The sequence below is a fragment of the Octopus bimaculoides genome, chromosome 1 (assembly GCF_046866305.1).
Source record: "Octopus bimaculoides isolate indiv1 chromosome 1, ASM4686630v1, whole genome shotgun sequence".
NCBI lineage: Eukaryota > Metazoa > Mollusca > Cephalopoda > Octopoda > Octopodidae > Octopus > Octopus bimaculoides.
In genome coordinates this window covers 41262930-41282580 of record NC_142928.1, presented here as the reverse complement: position 1 = coordinate 41282580, position 19651 = coordinate 41262930, and the positions used below count along the sequence as shown (strand labels likewise).

The window sequence follows — 19651 nt, the reverse complement described above, 5'->3', positions numbered from 1 at the left end:
GTAGCAACCATGTCAGCATGAATGTCTTTGGGGGCTAAACACTTTTTCTACAAGTACCTGATAACACAATGATGCCAAATTTCATCCATTTTCAAAAAAAGTTACTACTAGTTACTTTTGAAGAGTTCTTTGAACAGAGAGCTATCAATTTACATGGAAAGAAACAATGCAGTTATTAATAAGAAGGGTTGAAATTAATGCATGTAAGATTTCACAGCTCTAGCATTTCTCCTTCATAGTTGGCCTCTGAACTTTTCAGCCCACCCTTATAACAATGTCAGTGTTTCTTGCTCAGTGATTTTTGGAGAAGTGCAAATGTAAACAAAATTATACATCTGATGAACTTCTTCCAGTTTCAGTCAACCAAACCCATTCACAAGGCTTTGGTTGGCTGTAGTACAAAACATTTGTCCAGGGTTCCACACAATGGAATCAAACTTCTTAATAACATAAGCCATACCTATGCCTGCTTTCTGTAAGTAACAATTGTATGAGCAAACTACATTAAAGTGTATGAGGTGGTACATTATCACATAAAGACTTATTATCATGTAGTGAATGGTGAACAAGAAGGCGCAATAATGAAACAAAATATTGAACACTAATAACAAGAGTTGATAAATTTTTTATTAGAAAGTGAGGATGTTTATATTTATTTAACAATGAATGGAAAATTTAAAAGTTGTAGTAATGGAAAAGAAGTAGATAAGTGATGGAACATTTTCTTGAGTCTCACAGAATACAGTTTTATACTCTTCATGCTATTGTTTCTGAAACTAAAATATTACTCATGGCTTTCTACATTATCATGGATAAATACAAAAAGATAATGTAATTTTAAATTTTTTTTAAAAAGAGAGATATATTTATCCATAATCATTTACAGTGGACTTTGAAATAGCTGCAACAAACAGCAATAAACCACAATAAATAAATTTACCACAGTAACAGTAATAAGTTGCTATTTTCACTTGAGCCAGTGTTTATAGCACAAAATTCAGCATTTGAGATCAACAGATTATTTCAACGTAGAAAATGGTTCCTTCATCAGGTGGCTTGGAATATTAGTATTTGTTCCCTGACAAGATGTGTACAATGTTAATAATGAAGAAACAGATATAATGCTACACAAACTTTTAGCAAGCTAACATTCTCTTAGGGATAATGTGATATGAATAAATAAAAAAATATACCAAGATTAACAATTGTATTAAAAAGGAACTTGTAATTCATAATTTGATCAACCCTCATGTTTTTCTTAAAGTCAATGGTTCACAATCTATTGATTCAATTCAATAAATTGCTTTAATTTTAAAACAAATTATTTTTAGCAACCTTCTTATTATTATGTTTAGTTTTAAAATATATTCACCATATATGCCAGTGTAAATAAATTGACAATTTAACCTTAAAATGTACCCCTCCAAAATAGGAGGAATGGGAACATCTTATACATATATGTATAAAATTTGAACCTTAATTCCTAAAGTGTATGGTGAGTTGTTAGCAATGTATAACGGTTGATGGTAGTTAACCACTGCTTTAGTAATTACTGATATGTTTTTACAACACCCAGTTGTCTTATATGCTGACATATATGGTATTTTGCTTTTTCATTAAATGCAAATCATTGACATCCTTCTATTTAATATATTACCCCAATTTTAAAATGAGTTATTTTTAATTATTTTTACTAAATAAAAAAAAAGCAAACAAAATCTGTTTGCATTTTGAATAGCAACAATTTGACCATCAAAATTTGGTCTTGTTGGCATTTGACCATCAACATTTTGACTGTTGACATTTTGACTTTCAGCAGTTTGACTGTTGGAATTTGGCTCTTGACATTATGTCTGTACAAAGACAATAACCATCTGGCTTTATACCAGCTCTACTAACAATATTCTTCCATCTTACAGATATAAAAAAATACATAAAAAAAAGTTGATATCCAGATTCCAAATGAGATAAATTGATAAAACTAACCTTGCAAAAGAACATCCTTTTATTAGAATTAGTTTTAAATATTTATAATCAATTTACAAATTACATTTTATAAAAAATATCAACAGCCCACAGTAAAATTAATTCAAGATTACAAAACAAATACCACGTAAAATATTTTGTAAAAGATCAACAATAAATTAGTTTGTGTTATGTTCATGAATAAAAATTAAAATCAGATGCTTTGTTTATCACAGTGATTGTTACTTTAGAAAAAAAAGTATCATGAATTCCAAAGATTAACTTGTTTAATGATAAATAGTTTCTTGTGTGAAAGCTGTGTCCTCTTCAGAATTGGAATCTGATGGAACAGCCCGCACTTCTTTGTACCACTTGTTTGTTAAATTGTCCATTTGTGTGCGACCTTCACGTACTTCCTGTAATATAGAACAATTATTTTGAAGGTTAATTCTAAGAAATAGTTTTTGTATTTTTAAACCACTAAAAATACAAATTTCCCTTTCTTTAGTAATTTCTATAAAAATTTAACATAGGAATCACAAATCCACACAAATATTTAAAAAGAAACACATGCGAGATAGGATAGCACAAAAAACTATGAACAAAATTAGTTCTGTTTGATAAAAATAATCGTCTGCTTTTTATTTTATTTATTTATTTTTTTTTGTATATGGGGAGGGCATTTGTAAAATGCCATTTGGTGAAAGGGCTTGCCCTTTCACCAAAAGGTTGAGAAACACTGATTTAAAGAGACAGTCCATATGTATGATTTTTTAAAGGTTTTGTCTTCTTTGTGCTATCATATTTTATATTATAGCACATTTTGTGCACAAGTTTTTCCATACATCATCCTGTGATGCACCTGGACACATCAATAGTGATGCTTCCTGGGGTCATTAAGTGTTTGAATCTTTCAACATCAGGCACCCTCACTCAGGTGACTCAGTTGAGGTTAATCAAGTCTTAGATGGAGTTTAGCAGTTAGCACTACCACTGGAAGCACTGCCCCTTCCATGGCTTGCATCTCCTGATCTGGAGCCACTTTGAGGAAATCTCTGTTACCTCTGCAGCATCATGGCAACCAGAAGTAATTACTTATTCAATCTATTTATAATGGCAAGAAAGTTTTATGGTTACCTTTAAGCAATTTAAAAACTGTTTAAATGTAACCATAAAACAAATAGACTAACCTGCTTTGTAAAACGCCTTGTAAAGAAAGGTATTAAATATTTTACATCAAAACGTAAAAAGCCTCGTAAATGTGTTTTTACAAAATTGATTTCATATTCTTCTTCAGTTAGTTCAGACAGGTGTTCAGAATCCACAGTATCTCCCTGTAAAATAAAACTATCAGTTAAAACAAATTAAAACCATGTAAACACTTAATCTATAGAACTATATAATTCCTAATGAACACAATATGACCAAAAGCTTAAGAAGTTCCTCTATGGTATCTTGAGCAAGTGTCATTAACTACAGGTTTGATTTGATCCAAACCTCGTGAATAAAATTGAGTAGATGAGGGCTATTTAGAGTGTACCTGTGAACGTCCAGCTTTGTCACACATTGTAACAATCTGATTCTGTCAAAAAATTACTTTAAGGATACATGTACTTTGAAATACACAACCACTTGACCAAGCAAATAACAAAGCTGAAGGAACAGAAAGGACTCTTTTAGTGCTGTGCTGCTGTTCATTTTCAGATGAGTAGATTGGAGCAATTTGAAATGAAGTGCTTTGCTGCCTGGTAATGTCATGTGGTTTCACAGTCAAATGGTATAACATAATTTCATATTTCGTATAAAAATCAACAGTCAATAGTATGTTCAAACTAGAACATAACTTGTTGGATAAAGGCATATTATGTACTGGCAAAAGAGTAATGTGATCTGTTTAATTTTCTTATTTTTAATTAGTAACCTAAATAATTATTTGTTCTACTTTAAATGTGGTTTGAGTAAACTTATGTCAGAATAATTGGATGAGAGCAACCTGCAAGTACATCATGATAGACATGATATAGATCAGTGTCTCTAAGCCACACAGCAAGCTTATACAATATGCTGTGTAGAGTGCAATGTAGTGGTTAGAGTATGTTCTTGTTTTTATGGTATAGACATAAGATACAAACCAAGCTAGACATATAGTTAAAAGGTAGTTATTGTAACAACAGCACAATAATAGATAATTAGTGCAAAAATATATGACTTTTAGTGGAAAAAAAATTGACAAAAGTAAACAGTGAGAAAATGAAGAAAAAATTGAAATAAGATCAATGAAGAAAGTACAGCTTTAATTGCAATAATTATTTTTGAACCACAGAACACATACAGAATTTTATTTAATTTATTTTAAGCATTAACTTACCATTTCTTTTGTTTTACTTAATGATATTTCAGATTTTGTTTTTTTCCGTTTATCTGCTTTTAATAACTGAAGATAAAATGTTTAAATATTGTAAATAAATGTAAAGTAAAAAAGATTAATATGGTACATACTTAAAACAAGTTTGTTCTGGACTGAATAGAAGAAGCACTTAATATTTATTGGTGAAAAGAAAATATTTCATGCCCTAATTAAAGCGAATAACTTTACTTCATATATACATTTTCATGCAAATATGAAAATAGAACTCAAAACTTGAATATGTATCTTTTTCTTATTAAAAATTGGCAGAAGTTACAGGGTGACTCACGGTCTGAAAGTTTCATACATTGGCACACACACATGAACATCTGTCTGTCTGTGTGCATGCATGCATGCACAAGACAGACAGATGTGGTATGTATGTATGTGTGTAATGCATGTATGTTATAACCTTTTGGCTATTGCTGTGACATTTCTAAGGCTAAGTTGTGATCATAAGGAAAACTTTTATGAAAAAACTGAAATATACAAATTATACAGAAGGCAATCTGAAAGTTGAAATAAGATATTTCAAATTAAACACTAAGCTTGGAAACTTAAAATTGTCACGTTTATAATTTACAGAGGTTTGAGCATCTAATTTGAAAAGTAATACGCCTTTTCCATGATTAACTGAGACAATTTAGTAGTGAGAGAATCATTACATAGTGCAAAATTCAGTAAAGTATGAAGGAATCATATCAAGAATATATGAAATATAAATGATAATTTCAAGATGTAATTGTAGATAACACTATTATGCAATTGATGAAGAAGGTCAATATTGTGAGTAGTGATATTGATGATGATTATCTTTTTACTTTGTGGTTAACCAATGGACATTTTGTTAAAGGATATATGAAAAAAAACCCAACAAATTACTGCTATTAAACAAAAAAGAAAACAATGTTGTTACCTTCATGATTGGCATGGTTGCACCTCCTAAGAATAAGATAGTGAACAAAACCATAAATAATGTAGCTGTGACAAGAACATATCGTTTCTCAGGGGAGAATTCTAAATGAAGACATAAGGCAAATGCAATTGCACCACGTAATCCTATACAAAAAAAGAAGAAAAAAAAACAAAACAAAGATAAACAGAATAGAAACTGTTGTTATATAATTTTCAAAAAAGTATTTCTTCATACTGAAGTCATTGCAGGGGATGGCACTGCTGCCAAACATTCTAGGGAGAAGGAGTGATGGCTGTCAGAAGTGTAAGAGGAAAGACCTAACATTTCACATGTACTACGATGAGGGGTAGAGAGAAGCATAGCAAGAGGGATGAAGGGGGGAGGAAGATATTTGAATAGGAAGAAATCTACTGCTATCCCAAACAATACAAGCAGTATGGTATGGTGAATGAGAATGAAAGGTCTTCCTAGCTGTCACTACTATGATCATTTTAGTGTTCTTTTTACCATGCTTGCTTAGAAGGGTGAACTTCTCCAGCAGTGCATGTCACTAACCATTATAGCCTTTTGTTATCCCTTTTATGAGGCTCAATACCTTGAGTTCAGTCTTTACCACTTCTGTAATGTTTAACAGTTTCCTCATGTGCATGGCCACATTGCTGTGCAGTAGGATATAAAAGAAGGTAATATTACTATAAAGTTCCAACCTAAAAGAAACCATTTCAATATTAGAAGGTTGCAGGTCACTTGCAAGCCCACATTTGAACATCTCACTAAGATACACAACATGGTGATAAGTTAGCTCTGATAGCTCAGACCCCCACCAGAAGTCCTACACAAAAGTTGTAGTGGGATCATTGGCAGTTGAACTATTCATGGAAAATGGCTTGAGTTAGAAATGAAGGCACTTTTTTTCATTCTGTTGGAAACAAAGAATTTCTCTCTCTAAGCAAGAAGGCAAATATTTTGGAGCATATGCAAGAAATGCTTGGCAATGAAACAAGGGTTTCAAATATACAGGATTATTAGTGATGAGGGGAAAATAGATTGAGTATTTGTTGGATGTGCAGTGTTTACTAAGAAGAAAAGTTAAGTACAAATGATTTGAGAAAGTAAATTAGACAGCGTAGTAGTTTGAAGAAAGAGATGATGATAAAAATCTGTATTAATTTCAATTCAAGATTTTGGGAAATAGCAAAATTATGGAATACAAATGAAAATGTAATGTTAACACTCACCACTAAACCACATAATAAATTGCATACTTTTTGTTATTTTGTGTTCTCTAAAAAAATTAACCAAAAAGCTCAGAGGAAATATATTGAAAGCCCTTCCACCAAGACATAGACCCTATAATAAAATATAAAGAAGCTTCTTAAACATTTAAAAATATTCATACAAATTAGATTAGTAATGATTAAGTTAAATATAAAAGGCAATAAATAAGTAAGAATTGATAAATGAAAAGAGATATTCAGAAGTGAATTTTTATTTGAGACTGGGATGTTTATACTGGCTAAGTAAGATGTAGCCAGACAGTTATATACACTATGAAAATGATGATTATATGAACATATGAATTCAAAAACCCCCATCTTACCACCTAAATTTATAGGGTACTCAAGGTATATAGAGTCTTTCACTATCTACAGTGCATGCTGAATGGTTACATTTGAATCTCATTGATACTTGACTTCCATACACACCATGGAGCAGTGAGTTGTGATCTAAACAACTGAGACCACATGCAAATATTAGTAAACATAAAATGCATTTGTGATGAACTACCATAAGGCAATCATTAAGCAATAATTTAGATTTACCATTGAGTAGCAGTGGACTGGATATCTCCTTGAAAATGTAATTGTACAATGAAGCAAAAGAAGCTCACAACAATGAAAATTGCAAGTATCTAAAATGGAACACCGGATGATTAATAAGACAGAACCATGATAAATAAAACAGTAAAATTTGGAGTATATTATTAAAAGGCTTACTTATATAACAATGATTTCTTTTAGGAAAGTATTAGTTCTTAGGTCAATATAGTAATAAAATAAAATAAAATTATGTAAGAAATAAAAATGCTGTAGGAGTATATGTGTGTGAATGTTTTAAACTTTGAGCTAGCTGAGACCATGATACTGGATTGATTCCCAGTTGTACCAGCCATATCCTTTGTAATTGTGATTTCTGACTATAATCAATAGCTAGGAATGGCATGGGCTCCACCACTGACTTACCATTGGTACACTACATGAAATTTAAAACAATTGGTGGTGTTTTAAGAAACTGTTACAGGTCATGCAGTAGTTTCATTTCATGTTTAGGTATATCTTCATTCTGCCTATTTGTGCCCAAATGTATTAACATAAAAGATTTCAAGCAGGACAATGAAATATATGCTAAAATAACTTACAATGCTCCATATTACAAAAGAAGGCTTCACATTTAAGTGGAAACTGAAGAGAGCCATTCCCAGATATGCAAACACACAAGTTTCTGTAAAATAAAATTAATTATTTGTGCAAAGTGTTATATCATGAGAATAAGTATAGTTAAATCAAAGAAAGGAATATTGGACTAGATACATGTGTAATCTATTATATAATTTACTCATAATATGCACACAAGTTTGAATTTTACAGGTTTTGCTCTATTATGTCTGTTTTTGTTAGCAGCAAATGTCAACAAATAATATTCACCCTTTATTTTCACATCAATCCAGCAAACAACACTTTATACGTTCAATTCAAATTGTATTGTTATTATTCATTCAAATTTATATTACAAACTATAAGTATTTTGATTTTCTTGTTACATATGACATTACATCTAACAAACACTATATAGATTTTTTGAGATAGGGAAATAATTATATGAAAAGAAAAAAACTCAAGCAACTTCCTATATAGTATTCATGATTTCCTATATGGTATTCATGTATTTTCTGATATCAGATCAAAAGCATTAAATAAAGTTAATAACATAAAAGGAAATTACCTGCAATGAAGGCAACAGTTCGAAAAGTTTGCTGAACTGTTATCTGTGTCACGGGTGATAAGTTTAAATGTGTATAGTGAGACATGACAATAGCACAAAACAGAATAGCCATAATCCCTGCAATATCAAAAGAGTATTTCCAAATTTAAAAGAAATGAAGAATTCAATAAAGTTCTCATCAATAATATAGCTGATAAGCAATTAAAAAGAAAAACGAATTCATTCATTTCATTTTTTGGCATTTGATTTGATTAATTCCTTTTTGTACTTGATGTGAAATCATGTGTTGAAACAGATTTTGCTGGATCTTGGGGGAGTTATTTGGCTAATAATAAACACATGCACTGATTCTATTTAACTGTTTTATAATTTGCCAATTGGTTAACTATTTAAGCAGTTAAATAATTGATTGTGTGATTAATCATTTGGTTAATCAATCAATTAATCAGGTATGTTAGTCAAAGTCTTTTCATCACCATCCCCAACCCAATTTATGACTTGCACTCTACTTCAATTCAGCTTAGGGCATGTCACTGATGAAGCTGTGAATGGTGGTGAAAAGGTTTTGACAAACATAACTTACTGATGAACGATATGACTAATCGATCAATCAATCAATTAATTGGTTGAATGGTTAACCAATTGATAAATAATAAAGAAGTGAAACAACCAGTGTGTGTGTGTGTGTTTATTATTGGTATAATGACCTTCTTATACAGATACAAAATTAATTCTTATTTGATAACATTTACCTTTTATTTATTTTATATTGCAGTCAGTGAGTAATTGCATCATTGGTAACAAGTTTCCCACATCCATACATTCTTGCATATCCCCATCCAGGCACACTCCTAGTTTGTGTCCTTACTACTAACATCTCATTACCACCACCACCAATTCCTTCTCACTCTCTCTCTTTCCTAAATGTGAGAAACCATGCAACTTCTTTACAACAAGAACCTGCTGTACTCCAATAACTTCTCTCATATCTTAATCACCCATTTAATAGAAGGGAACACTCCATCCCATAGGTTTGTTGATTTGTGAGCTGCATGGCAACCTCAGTAGTGCTAGTCGTCGTCGTCGTTTAATGTCCGCTTTCCATGCTAGCATGGGTTGGACGATTTGACTGAGGACTGGTGAAACCAGATGGCCACACCAGGCTCCAATCTGATTTGGCAGAGTTTCTACAGCTGGATGCCCTTCCTAACGCCAACCACTCAGAGAGTGTAGTGGGTGCTTTTATGTGTCACCCGCACGAAGGCCAGTCAGGTGGTACTGGCAACGGCCACGCTCATCTCGCTCGAAAAACCTCGTGTCACCCGCACAAGAGCCAGTCCAGGGGCACCGGCAACGATCTCGCTCGAAAATCCTACGACGGCCCCGCACAAGAGCCAGTTCAGGGGCACTGGCAACGATCTTGCTCAAAAGATTTCATGTGTCGCCTGCACATGAGCCAGTCCAGGGGCACTGGCAACGATCCCGCTCGAAAGATTTCATGTGTCAAAAGCACATTATAAAGTGGTTGACATCAGAAGGGCATCCAGTCAAAGAAACCTTGCCAAAGCGGACACTGGAGCATGATGTAGTCCTTAGACTCATTGAGTCCTTGACAAACTGTCCAGATCATGCTACCATGGAACATAGATATTAAATGATGATGATGATCACTTCCATTTATAATGAAGCAACAGTGATATTTTGTATTTTTGCACCAATTAATGTAATTACTTTTTTCAGTTTACAACATACACCCACCATAACTACAATCTTACAAATAAATATGTAACAAGAAACGATATATGCAACAGTACTTTCTATCTTTTACAAACACTAAATAAATAAATAAATGTAAAATACCTGATAAATGGATTCCTTCAGCAAGGCCATATGGCAAGTAGGAGAACACAAGCATCATACCAAATTCAAGGGAGGGAGTTTTTCTCAAATCAATAGATTTCAGTAACTGAAGCTTATTAAGGAAACTACAAGAATACAACCACTGTTTCTTTTTATATTTAATGTAAAGCAATGATACAATAATTTAATGCTACTGTTTATTATCTCGATTAATATTTGCATAAATGACAGTAAATAAATCAGGATTTATGAAAAGGTGCTGGTGATGATAAAACTCAAAATTTGCATTAAACAATCAGTAAATTAGTAATAATTTCTTTACAGCTAGTATATATATTACATTTCTTGTATCAATGTTGATATTCATGAAATGTCACAACACTTCTTTTAGATAATACTAATTACCATTTTCATAAAATGGAAATAAATGATTTATTTAGAGATAATTTTTCTGGTTAGTCTAAATCACAATGAAATCAAGTGCAACTAAATTTCTAATTCCCTTCAGTCTACAGACCCAATATTAAGCTCTTTCCTCAGACTAATTTATGGCTTGTGAGTTCAAATCCATTGTAACCTTTTGCTATACCCCTGAGTACATACCTCATTTCATCTGCCTTTTGGGAACAGACATCAGGTCTTTCAGCATATTTACATGTAACAGGACTGAGTGTCCAGCTAAAAGGTATTTTCTTATATGCTTAACATTATTGACATCAGTGCTAAATATAAGTCTTTAGACTCCTGGAGTTTGAGAATAGATTAACTCTCTCCTTACACTATGAGTAAAGACAATTCCCAAATGCTACCAGGCTGTAGCATCTGTTGCTATTCGGTGTCTTATTACTCAATGAGTTTTCAACAGTTTGACATGAAACCATTCTTGGAAGTTTAAAACATTTTTTGCATTTTGCATTAAAAACAAGGTTACCAAGAGTATTCAATTCCGAGTCCCAGTGAGATTATGAAAAGAAACACAAAACTCAAATCAAAGAGTTATCATTAGCTGTTCCTTTAGATCTATCTTTAACAGCATTAATCAAATTAAAGAGCATAAGCAGTGAAAAGCCTTTTCTAGCTTGATGAATGCAGAGCATAGTGTTTTTATTTATTCTTTGTTAAAACAAAGACAGAATCTAAGACTCCATACACTGCTGAAATCCAAACTGTATTCTATCCAATGAAACTCTTTTATAAACTTTGCTATGACACTAATTTTTAAATCAGACTATTTCCTCTTAGGTAACTCAATTCCTCTATAAAGTGCAATTAAGTCTCACATTGAAGTATCACTCATACATATTGGATGGTGGTGCAGCTGCATATACACCCACCCACCCTAGACTTCATCCAGAAGAAGGACACTTGACTGAATGGCAATGAGTTAATCACCAAAATACTGCAATCATTAGCTTTCAGATGTGAAATTTCCTTATTTTGTTTACTACTACTACAATAGTATCACTCTTTTCAGCCAGTAGCCAGCTCCACTGAAGCCCACGTAAACCACTTGTTGTTGTGTTAAAGCTTATAATTTAGTGATTTGATAAATATAAATTGATATACTCAATAAATATAGATAAAATAACAGACTGAAACAAGTAGAGCAGGGGGTGTCATTATAACCAACTAAAACCATTGACAGCAGTGATCCAGTAATGGTCCACAGTTGAATAGCATTAATAAAAAATGAATATGCAGATACTAGTTTTAATTATAATATATAGTGGAACCTTAGCTTACAAATTTAATTGTTCTTGAAGGCCATTCATCACCTGAAATGTTCAAAGACTGAAACTATTATCCCTATAGGCACGTGTAGCTGTGTGATAAGAAACCTGCTTCCCAGTACCATTGTATGAAACCTTGGGCAAGTGTCTTCAACTATAGCCTCGGGCTGACCAAAGCCTTGAGTGGATTTGGTAGACAGAAATTAAAAAATGCCTGTCGTGTATGTATGTATTTGTGTGTCAGTGTTTGTCCCCCACCATCACTTGACAACTGATGTTGGTGTGTTTATGTCCGTGTAACTTAGCAGTTTGGCAAAAAACATTGATAGAATAAGTACAAGGCTTACAAAGAATAAGTTCTGGGGTCAATTTCTTCAACTAAAACCCTTTATGTTGGTACTCCAGCATGGCTCCAGTCACATGACTGCAACAAGTAAAAGAATAAGAAATTCAAGAGAAGGCATGGCAAATTCAAGCAGGGATGTGCACTGAGTGAAAGCTAGACAGCAACTGACACTCACCTGCGGATACTCTCAGTTTGATGCCAACCATTGTTTCCAGTTTGTCTGTTTATTACTTGAGACACTGCTTGTCACTCGAGATGTTTTATGTTTGAAAAATTGCTTGTAAGCATATTTGTTTGTGATGAGAAATTTTACCAAATTATATTTTACAAAAATATTTCCAATATGAAAGGATACAATAGCACTTAAAAGTCCAATTACAATACCAATAGCAGCAGAAGCAAAAAACATCAGGCAAAATCTTTTTAAGGCATAGAAAAAAGTTGCTGCACCACTTGTAAACACAGCATTAGGTGAAGCAAACTCTAAGACAGTTCTGAAAAGAGAAAACATTTTAGTTATTGTAAGCAAGATATGATCCCTCTCCCATATAAGTTTAAATGAATTATTAACTTTTGTTGGAAGTACATTAAAGGAGTCAAAACTGACTTCATACTACTTCCATTTTAATTCTTCAAACACAACTACACATGTCTTGCTAGAAAAGCAGCCTAGCAGAGATTCACTCTTTGTTGGCTTGTAAGTAAAAGATAGAAACAAGGTACCACACTTCCAAATGATGTTTATGATAAAAGTTAACCCTATGCCATAACAAATCTTTTTCTGTTGGCACTTAACTTGAGATATAAAAATACATAAATGCATATCCAATCATTCTTATTTCTATTACTTCTAGAAAGGAACAGTTGAAAATGATGTAACATTAGTAAAGGTTTCAACCATAACTGGTCTGAAAGTCTATCAACCCACTATTTAAACCTTTTACTAAAAAAAAAAGTTAACAAGGGAGCCTCTTTTAGGGTGCTTGGCCAGCTTCAAATAACAGCCAAATCTTCATTAAATTACACCTAAGTATCTTGAAAATGAAGAGTTAGATAATGTAGTTCAAGATCTGTAATGCCCAATAAATAGAAGTGATAGTCATGGTTTGAACATACTTTGAAGTTTATTCATTCAGGGCTGACCAGAGGTTAAACAAATTATGATGATGATGACGATGGCAACATCACTGACAGACGCAGGTATAATTCTAAATTGCACTATTTCAGCATGCTGATGAATCCGATTATGTTAAACTTAAGGTACCCTTGGGTTCAGTTATCCTAACTGCATTCATTCTTCTCTGCATTAACAAATAGTCACCTTTACTTTTTTATTTCACAGACAAAAATCCATTACAACTTTCTTTGAAGCACAGATATTTCATATGTTAGTAATCTCAATTCTATCCTTAAGCATAAACACCAATTTACAGGAAGAATATATCTCAAAAGAGCAAACAATCAACGCTGCATCTAACACTCATAAACAACACAGAAAAAAACCCCATTAAACTTGTAATAAATCTTGGGCTTTGAAATAACTTTTCAGAAATACACATTGTTCACAAAGATAACACTGCTCCATAAAGGTTAGTCTTATTTTTATAGCTAGAAAATGCTGACCAGCCGTTGGATTTATATGAGATTAAATACAACTGACACAAGTACTGAATAACAAAAATTAGTAAACCATTATAGTTTCTTTTAATTTTTATAGTAATACATATTAATAAAGATTACTTACGTGGTCAACACAATAGACACAGCATCATTAAGAACACTTTCACCAAACACAAGCATATACAGGACTGGGTCAACATCTAAAGCATGAAAAATAGCAAGTGTTGCAACAGGATCTACAGCTGAAATTAAGGATCCAAATGCAAGGCTTTCTACAATATCCAATTTATATGCTATTTCAGCCTGAAAATGAAATAAAAATCTTGAATTTAAAATAATTCTCACTCAGAACTGTACAATCAAATATTTTAAAAGAATTTTTTTCATGAGCATTTAAAATTTTCAAACTACACTGAAGTTAGGAGAAATCATGAATTAAAGTATAGCAAAGTTTGTATAAGATATATAGTCGGTATCAGGAAAAACATATTACCATAATACTTCTATTCTAATTTTATATATTCTAAAGCAGAACACACTTAATACAATGAGATGAAAATATAAAGAAGTTAACAAAAGATAATAATCTAGGACAAGGCTGACCAACCTGAGGCCTGTGGGCCGCATGTGGCCCACAGACTTTTATTTTGCAGCCCACTTGATACTTTCTTAAAAATGGGCTTATTTAAACAAACATTTAAAAAATTTTATCAAAAATTAAAGATTGTAATGGAAAGTAAAAAAAGAAAGATACTATTTTTTGTAACGATAATATTTCATGTTGAATCAACATTCATTCATTATTGTAATAATAGCGTGAGAAAGCAAAATGCTTTTAATTCTTTCAGTATACAAGTGGCCCTCAAAAAACTTTCTGCGATCAAAGTGGCCTGCAATGTAATTTGAGTTGGCCAAGCCTGATCTAGGAGAAATGAAAGGCAAATATATTATAACTTCCAAATTAGTCATGACAAAATTAGAATGACTGAATAATCCTATAAGTGCAATTATTTTTCCTATATGTGTGTGTATGTATGTCATTGAGAACATCAGATGGTACTATCATGTTTCTAACAAAGAACTGTGTGTGCGCATGCATCAGCTCACAGCCTCCCACCTCGTAGCTATCTGTTGCATGCGCTGGTTTGGATATGTCCTCTGTCTCCTGCTAGATAATTCTACCAGGGTTTTACTCACATTTCATACAACAGTTGTGGGTTGGAAGAGGCCTCATGGCAGGACCTGTATCAGATGGCTGGACTAGATTAAGGAAAATCTTCAGAAGCTTGACATCACCTTGGAGGATGCAGAGGGACTGGCATGGGACTGACAGTGATGGACCTGGTTGGCTCTACATATGATGTCGTGTCTGAGACCACTAACCTAAGATGACCCCCAACTCCATGAAGCAAGAACAGTGTGTATGTGTGTGTATATATATATATATATATATATATATATATATATATATATATTGGGTCATCCCATAAATAACGTGGTCTTTTTCAATTGCATGAACTAAAAATTGGAGGTGGCGGGATAAACTTGCTATAAAAACAGGTAGTAATTTTATCTTATTCTTAGTGCAAGTGGATACTATTAGGAAATCATATTTACTTGTCCAAGAAGGTATACTCCACCACCAACAAACATTGCAGAAATAACAGTTCCAAAAATAGCAAATACCATAATAGAGCCAATATTCTGGAAAAAATTCCCCTGAAATATGAAAATGTAAAAATAATAAGTTTATGTAACCTTTACTGCAAAGCTTTAAACAAATGTAAAAATATAGTTATTCTCTTCACATATAGAAAAAAAGATTGCCTTAAGTTTCATTATTTGTTGACCATTCACCAGAAGACAAGTATTCATCAAAGTGTATTAATACCTGCTTAAGTTTTGCAGTGAAACTTTTAAATAGATATCATCATCATCATCATCGTTCAAGCGGATGTTAAACGATGATGATGATGATGATGTAAATATACCTAGATGAATACTTGTCTTATGGTGAATAGTGAACAAAGACTATTTACATCTGTTTAAAGTTTCACAACAAATATTTTTAAAAATTGTAATTAAGTACTTTAAATTTAGCTTAGGTTTCTAAAAGAGTGCATGGATATTTATTCATTAAAACAAAATGAAAATCCCCTCCCAAAATAATAATAACAATAATAAGTAAGCAATCATAGTACAAAAGATAATTTGGGCTATCAACACCATCTTATACCATGTTCTGATATCAAAATTCTACTGATTGATTATACAAGCCTTATGAATGAAAATAGCAAAAATGTCTGATAGACTAGTGGCTCACAAGAACTGGAGTTAAACTTGCATTTACTATAAGTTAAACACAGAACTTGATCAGAAAGCCATGCACATTGATTATCTGATATGCTACATATCAGACACAAATACTTTAATAAAAATATTATGTAAAGTAGATGAAAAGATGTAAATATTAAAAGAATATGCTTATTTTTTTATTATATAATAGTTTTCAATACTTAACAGATGAACATTTTATAGTAAAATCTGCTATGCAGTACTAACATTCTAATAGAAATTGAAGGCTAGCTACCAATTCATCACTCTAATGATAATTTTCCTCAATTATAATAATGTTCAACATGAGAAAGAGATTTCAAATCAAAATAATATTTGAAAAATGTATCTTTACCTTATGTAAATTGTATCCGGATTCAAATATAATTGGTGGAAGGAGTACAATAAAAAATATAGTTGGACTAAAAGCTTCTTCATTCTATGGAATAAAAAAAGTTATACATTAATATTACAATAAGAATACTTCAAAAAAAATTTTTTATATTTTTTTATTCAATAAATTAAATCAAAAATGAAATATCAATTAGTAACACTAAAATCTGAATTCACTTATGCTTATATTTACCATTTTCTTATTAAATGACAATAAGCAGAGGGCTGGGTCACGTTGGTTTGCAATATTTCTCTATAGTAAATTAAGATACAACCAAAGTTAATTTTTCTTTCATCCCTCCAGAGTGAAAAAAATTCAGTACCAAATATGTACTTAGTTAATGCAATCAACTATATTCCTCTAAAACTTTGTGTTTATGTACCAATGAGTTAAATCATTAATTGACATTCTTTGAACACATATCTTCCAGTATTAGAAATCAATATAAATCTAGAGTAAATTATATTATAGCATAAGCATACATGTGTAGACAAAAATGATTTATCAATGTTTGATGTCAACACATCAAAAATAAAGAATATTGATAAAAATTTAATTAGATAATAGTTTTAGGAATCAATTTTTACTTATGTTAAATTATGAATGAATCAAAATTAAAAAAACATACATACCCTCCAGTTGCCAAATTTGAATATTTTTAAAGTTAATCCAATTAAAGCTCCTTAAAATAAAAAATAAAATAGAAAAGTACATAAAAATCTGAAAGAAATTTTTTATAATAAATAATAACTTCAAGATGAACATTATTTGAAAACTTAGTTTTTTAAGATATTTTTTGGTAAGTTTCCTGTGTTTTGAAATGGGATATTTCAACAATACAATTGCTCACTGAATAATTTGGTGTACACATTCCTTATTACATTTCTTCATATAAACTTTGTCCACATGCAACCTTTATGCCTCTCACCTCCTTGAATGGAGATCTCCAAAACACCCTACAATAGGATTTGCAATTAAGTCCCCACTAACTGCAACAAAATACCGACAATCTTTTTTGTTTTTACTTGCTGGGGTTGGAAGACAGTGACCAAGAGCTTCACAGACCTTCTAAGACTGGTGAGATTGGAAATGTTAATGTTCTTCAACACTGCAAGCAACAAGAGCAGGGAGGGAGCTCCAGAGGACCAATGTTCTAAAGAAGGAAGAACTTGGTGTAGTGGTTATGCCAGGGCTTGGTTGGACACAATAAAGATAAAAAATATGAGAGGATCAGGAATACCTGAGTAGAGGCAGCATGAACCCAGCTACCACTATGGAACAGAAGTCATTATAGTAGCGTTAGAAAAGATAGAAAGAGGAATCTGGGGTAGAGGTAGACCCAGGAAGACATGGGATGAGGTGGTGAAGCATGACCTTCAAACGTTGGGCCTCACAGAGGCAATGACGAAAGACCGCGACCTCTGGAGATATGCTGTGACTGCGAAGACCCAGCAAATAAAGTGAGTTCACGGCTGTATCCTACACCAGTTTTGCATAACCAGCCCCAGCCCATTCAAAAGTACCTTGGATCGTAGGGTGATCTGCTGTGCTTGAGGAAACCTATTGAGTCAAGTACATCAACATCAAAATGAAAATCAAATGGAAATTGTAGTTGTGATACCTGTGCTGGTGGCACGTAAAAAGCACCATCCGAACGTGGCCGATGCCAGCGCTGCCTTGACTGGCTTCCGTGCCAGTGGCACATAAAAAGCACCAACCGATTGTGGCTGTTGACAGCCTCCCCTGGGACGTTTGCCAGTGGCACGTAAAAAGCACCCACTACACTCATGGAGTGGTTGGCGTTAGGAAGGGCATTCAGCTGTAGAAGCACTGCCAGATCAGACTGGAGCCTGGTGCAGCCTCCTGGCTTCCCAGACCCCAGTGAAACTGTCCAACCCATGCTAGCATGGAAAACGGATGTTAAACGATGATGATGATGATGAGTGTCAATGATGTTTAGAGCTGAAGTATCTTCTGGCTCTGAAGAGAAGGAACATTCACTGGGATGCAATCCTAGCTATGTTAAGGATGGGTTTTTTTTCAACTGATGAGATTGTAGTCAAAAACAAAGCTCAACATTTAAAGCAATTGAGAGGGCTCTAATAGCATGTTGTACATGTTTAAGTGGAGTGTAGCATGATGATATGGATAGCACTTGTGCTTTCTTACTGTCAAAAGAGACAAAATTGGCACATCCCCAGAGAAAAGAGAATGACAGAAGAGTTTGCAGAATGTTTTTGTTAATGGCTGTTTCCATTTTCTTAGACATACTGATGGTATTAGGTTCAGAGGGGTTGCCTTTGTTAGGAATAAGATACACTGTAACATGTTTCTAAAGAGTAGATCTGGTGGGGAGAGAGAGAGAGAGAGAGAGCTTGAAGATTTTGGCAAGTACAGGAGTTAGCTCTGGAGTGTAATGTTTGAGGGTAATGGAAGGGATATTTTCAGGCCTGGTGACTTTGCTGGTTTGGAGCATCTACAAAGAACCAAAATTTGAACACTTCATAACTGTAAATAAAAATCTGAGTAATCCCTTAGAATTGCTGAAATTAAGTCAGGGTTTACTTTAAAAAATGACTACAGACAGTCATCTCTGGGGAGATGACTTGAGGAGAATGTTCTATTGTGGGGTTAAAAAGTTCACTTCAGAACCATGTGATTTCCAGGTTCAAACCCATTGTGCAGTATTTTGGGAAGTGTTTTCTTGTTGTGCCTTGGATAGACTTACGTTTTATAGAATTTGGTAGAAGCTAATCATATAATCTTTCGATGATGTACATCATTGAACCAGATAATATTTCAAACCCCCACTACTTTTAATTACACACTACATAACTCAGATGTTAGTGTTCCACAATGGAATACTAACAACTCCCACATCTAGGATGGTACTGCTACTTACACACATGCACACACACCCTTAATGCTATTCAGAAAAGGGCCACCAACAAAACCATGCCAACAAAATAAAACGTATGAGTGAGATATGAACCTCTGACTCATTTCAGGTGGCAGCAACTTCAAATAAAAATGGATTCAGACTGCAACATCCAATCCATGCCAGTATGGAAAGCTG

The 19651-nt window shown here is 32.9% G+C and overlaps 1 protein-coding gene across 2 annotated transcripts in view; it reads right to left on the bottom strand.

Moving 5' to 3' along the window:
* Nucleotides 1–609: 609 nt before the first annotated feature.
* The window catches only part of LOC106878931 (sodium/hydrogen exchanger 8), a 35577-nt gene continuing 16535 nt past the window's right edge, over nt 610–19651 (bottom strand). The window contains exons 4-16 of one of the 2 annotated variants that reach the window (XR_016241447.1): nt 17208–17257; nt 16537–16620; nt 15465–15566; nt 13972–14150; nt 12583–12721; nt 10152–10257; nt 8292–8408; nt 7708–7790; nt 6527–6638; nt 5289–5431; nt 4334–4399; nt 3156–3312; nt 610–2381 (exon numbers count right to left, since the gene is read on the bottom strand). Coding sequence is in view for 1 of the 2 variants with exons in the window: in XM_014928295.3 (XP_014783781.1) it covers nt 2253–2381; nt 3156–3299; nt 4334–4399; nt 5289–5431; nt 6527–6638; nt 7708–7790; nt 8292–8408; nt 10152–10257; nt 12583–12721; nt 13972–14150; nt 15465–15566; nt 16537–16620; nt 17208–17257 (1454 nt within the window). In the remaining variant the exon portion in view is untranslated. The remainder of the gene's footprint in view (nt 2382–3155; nt 3313–4333; nt 4400–5288; nt 5432–6526; nt 6639–7707; nt 7791–8291; nt 8409–10151; nt 10258–12582; nt 12722–13971; nt 14151–15464; nt 15567–16536; nt 16621–17207; nt 17258–19651) is intronic. The other variant, XM_014928295.3, reaches the window with a different exon arrangement.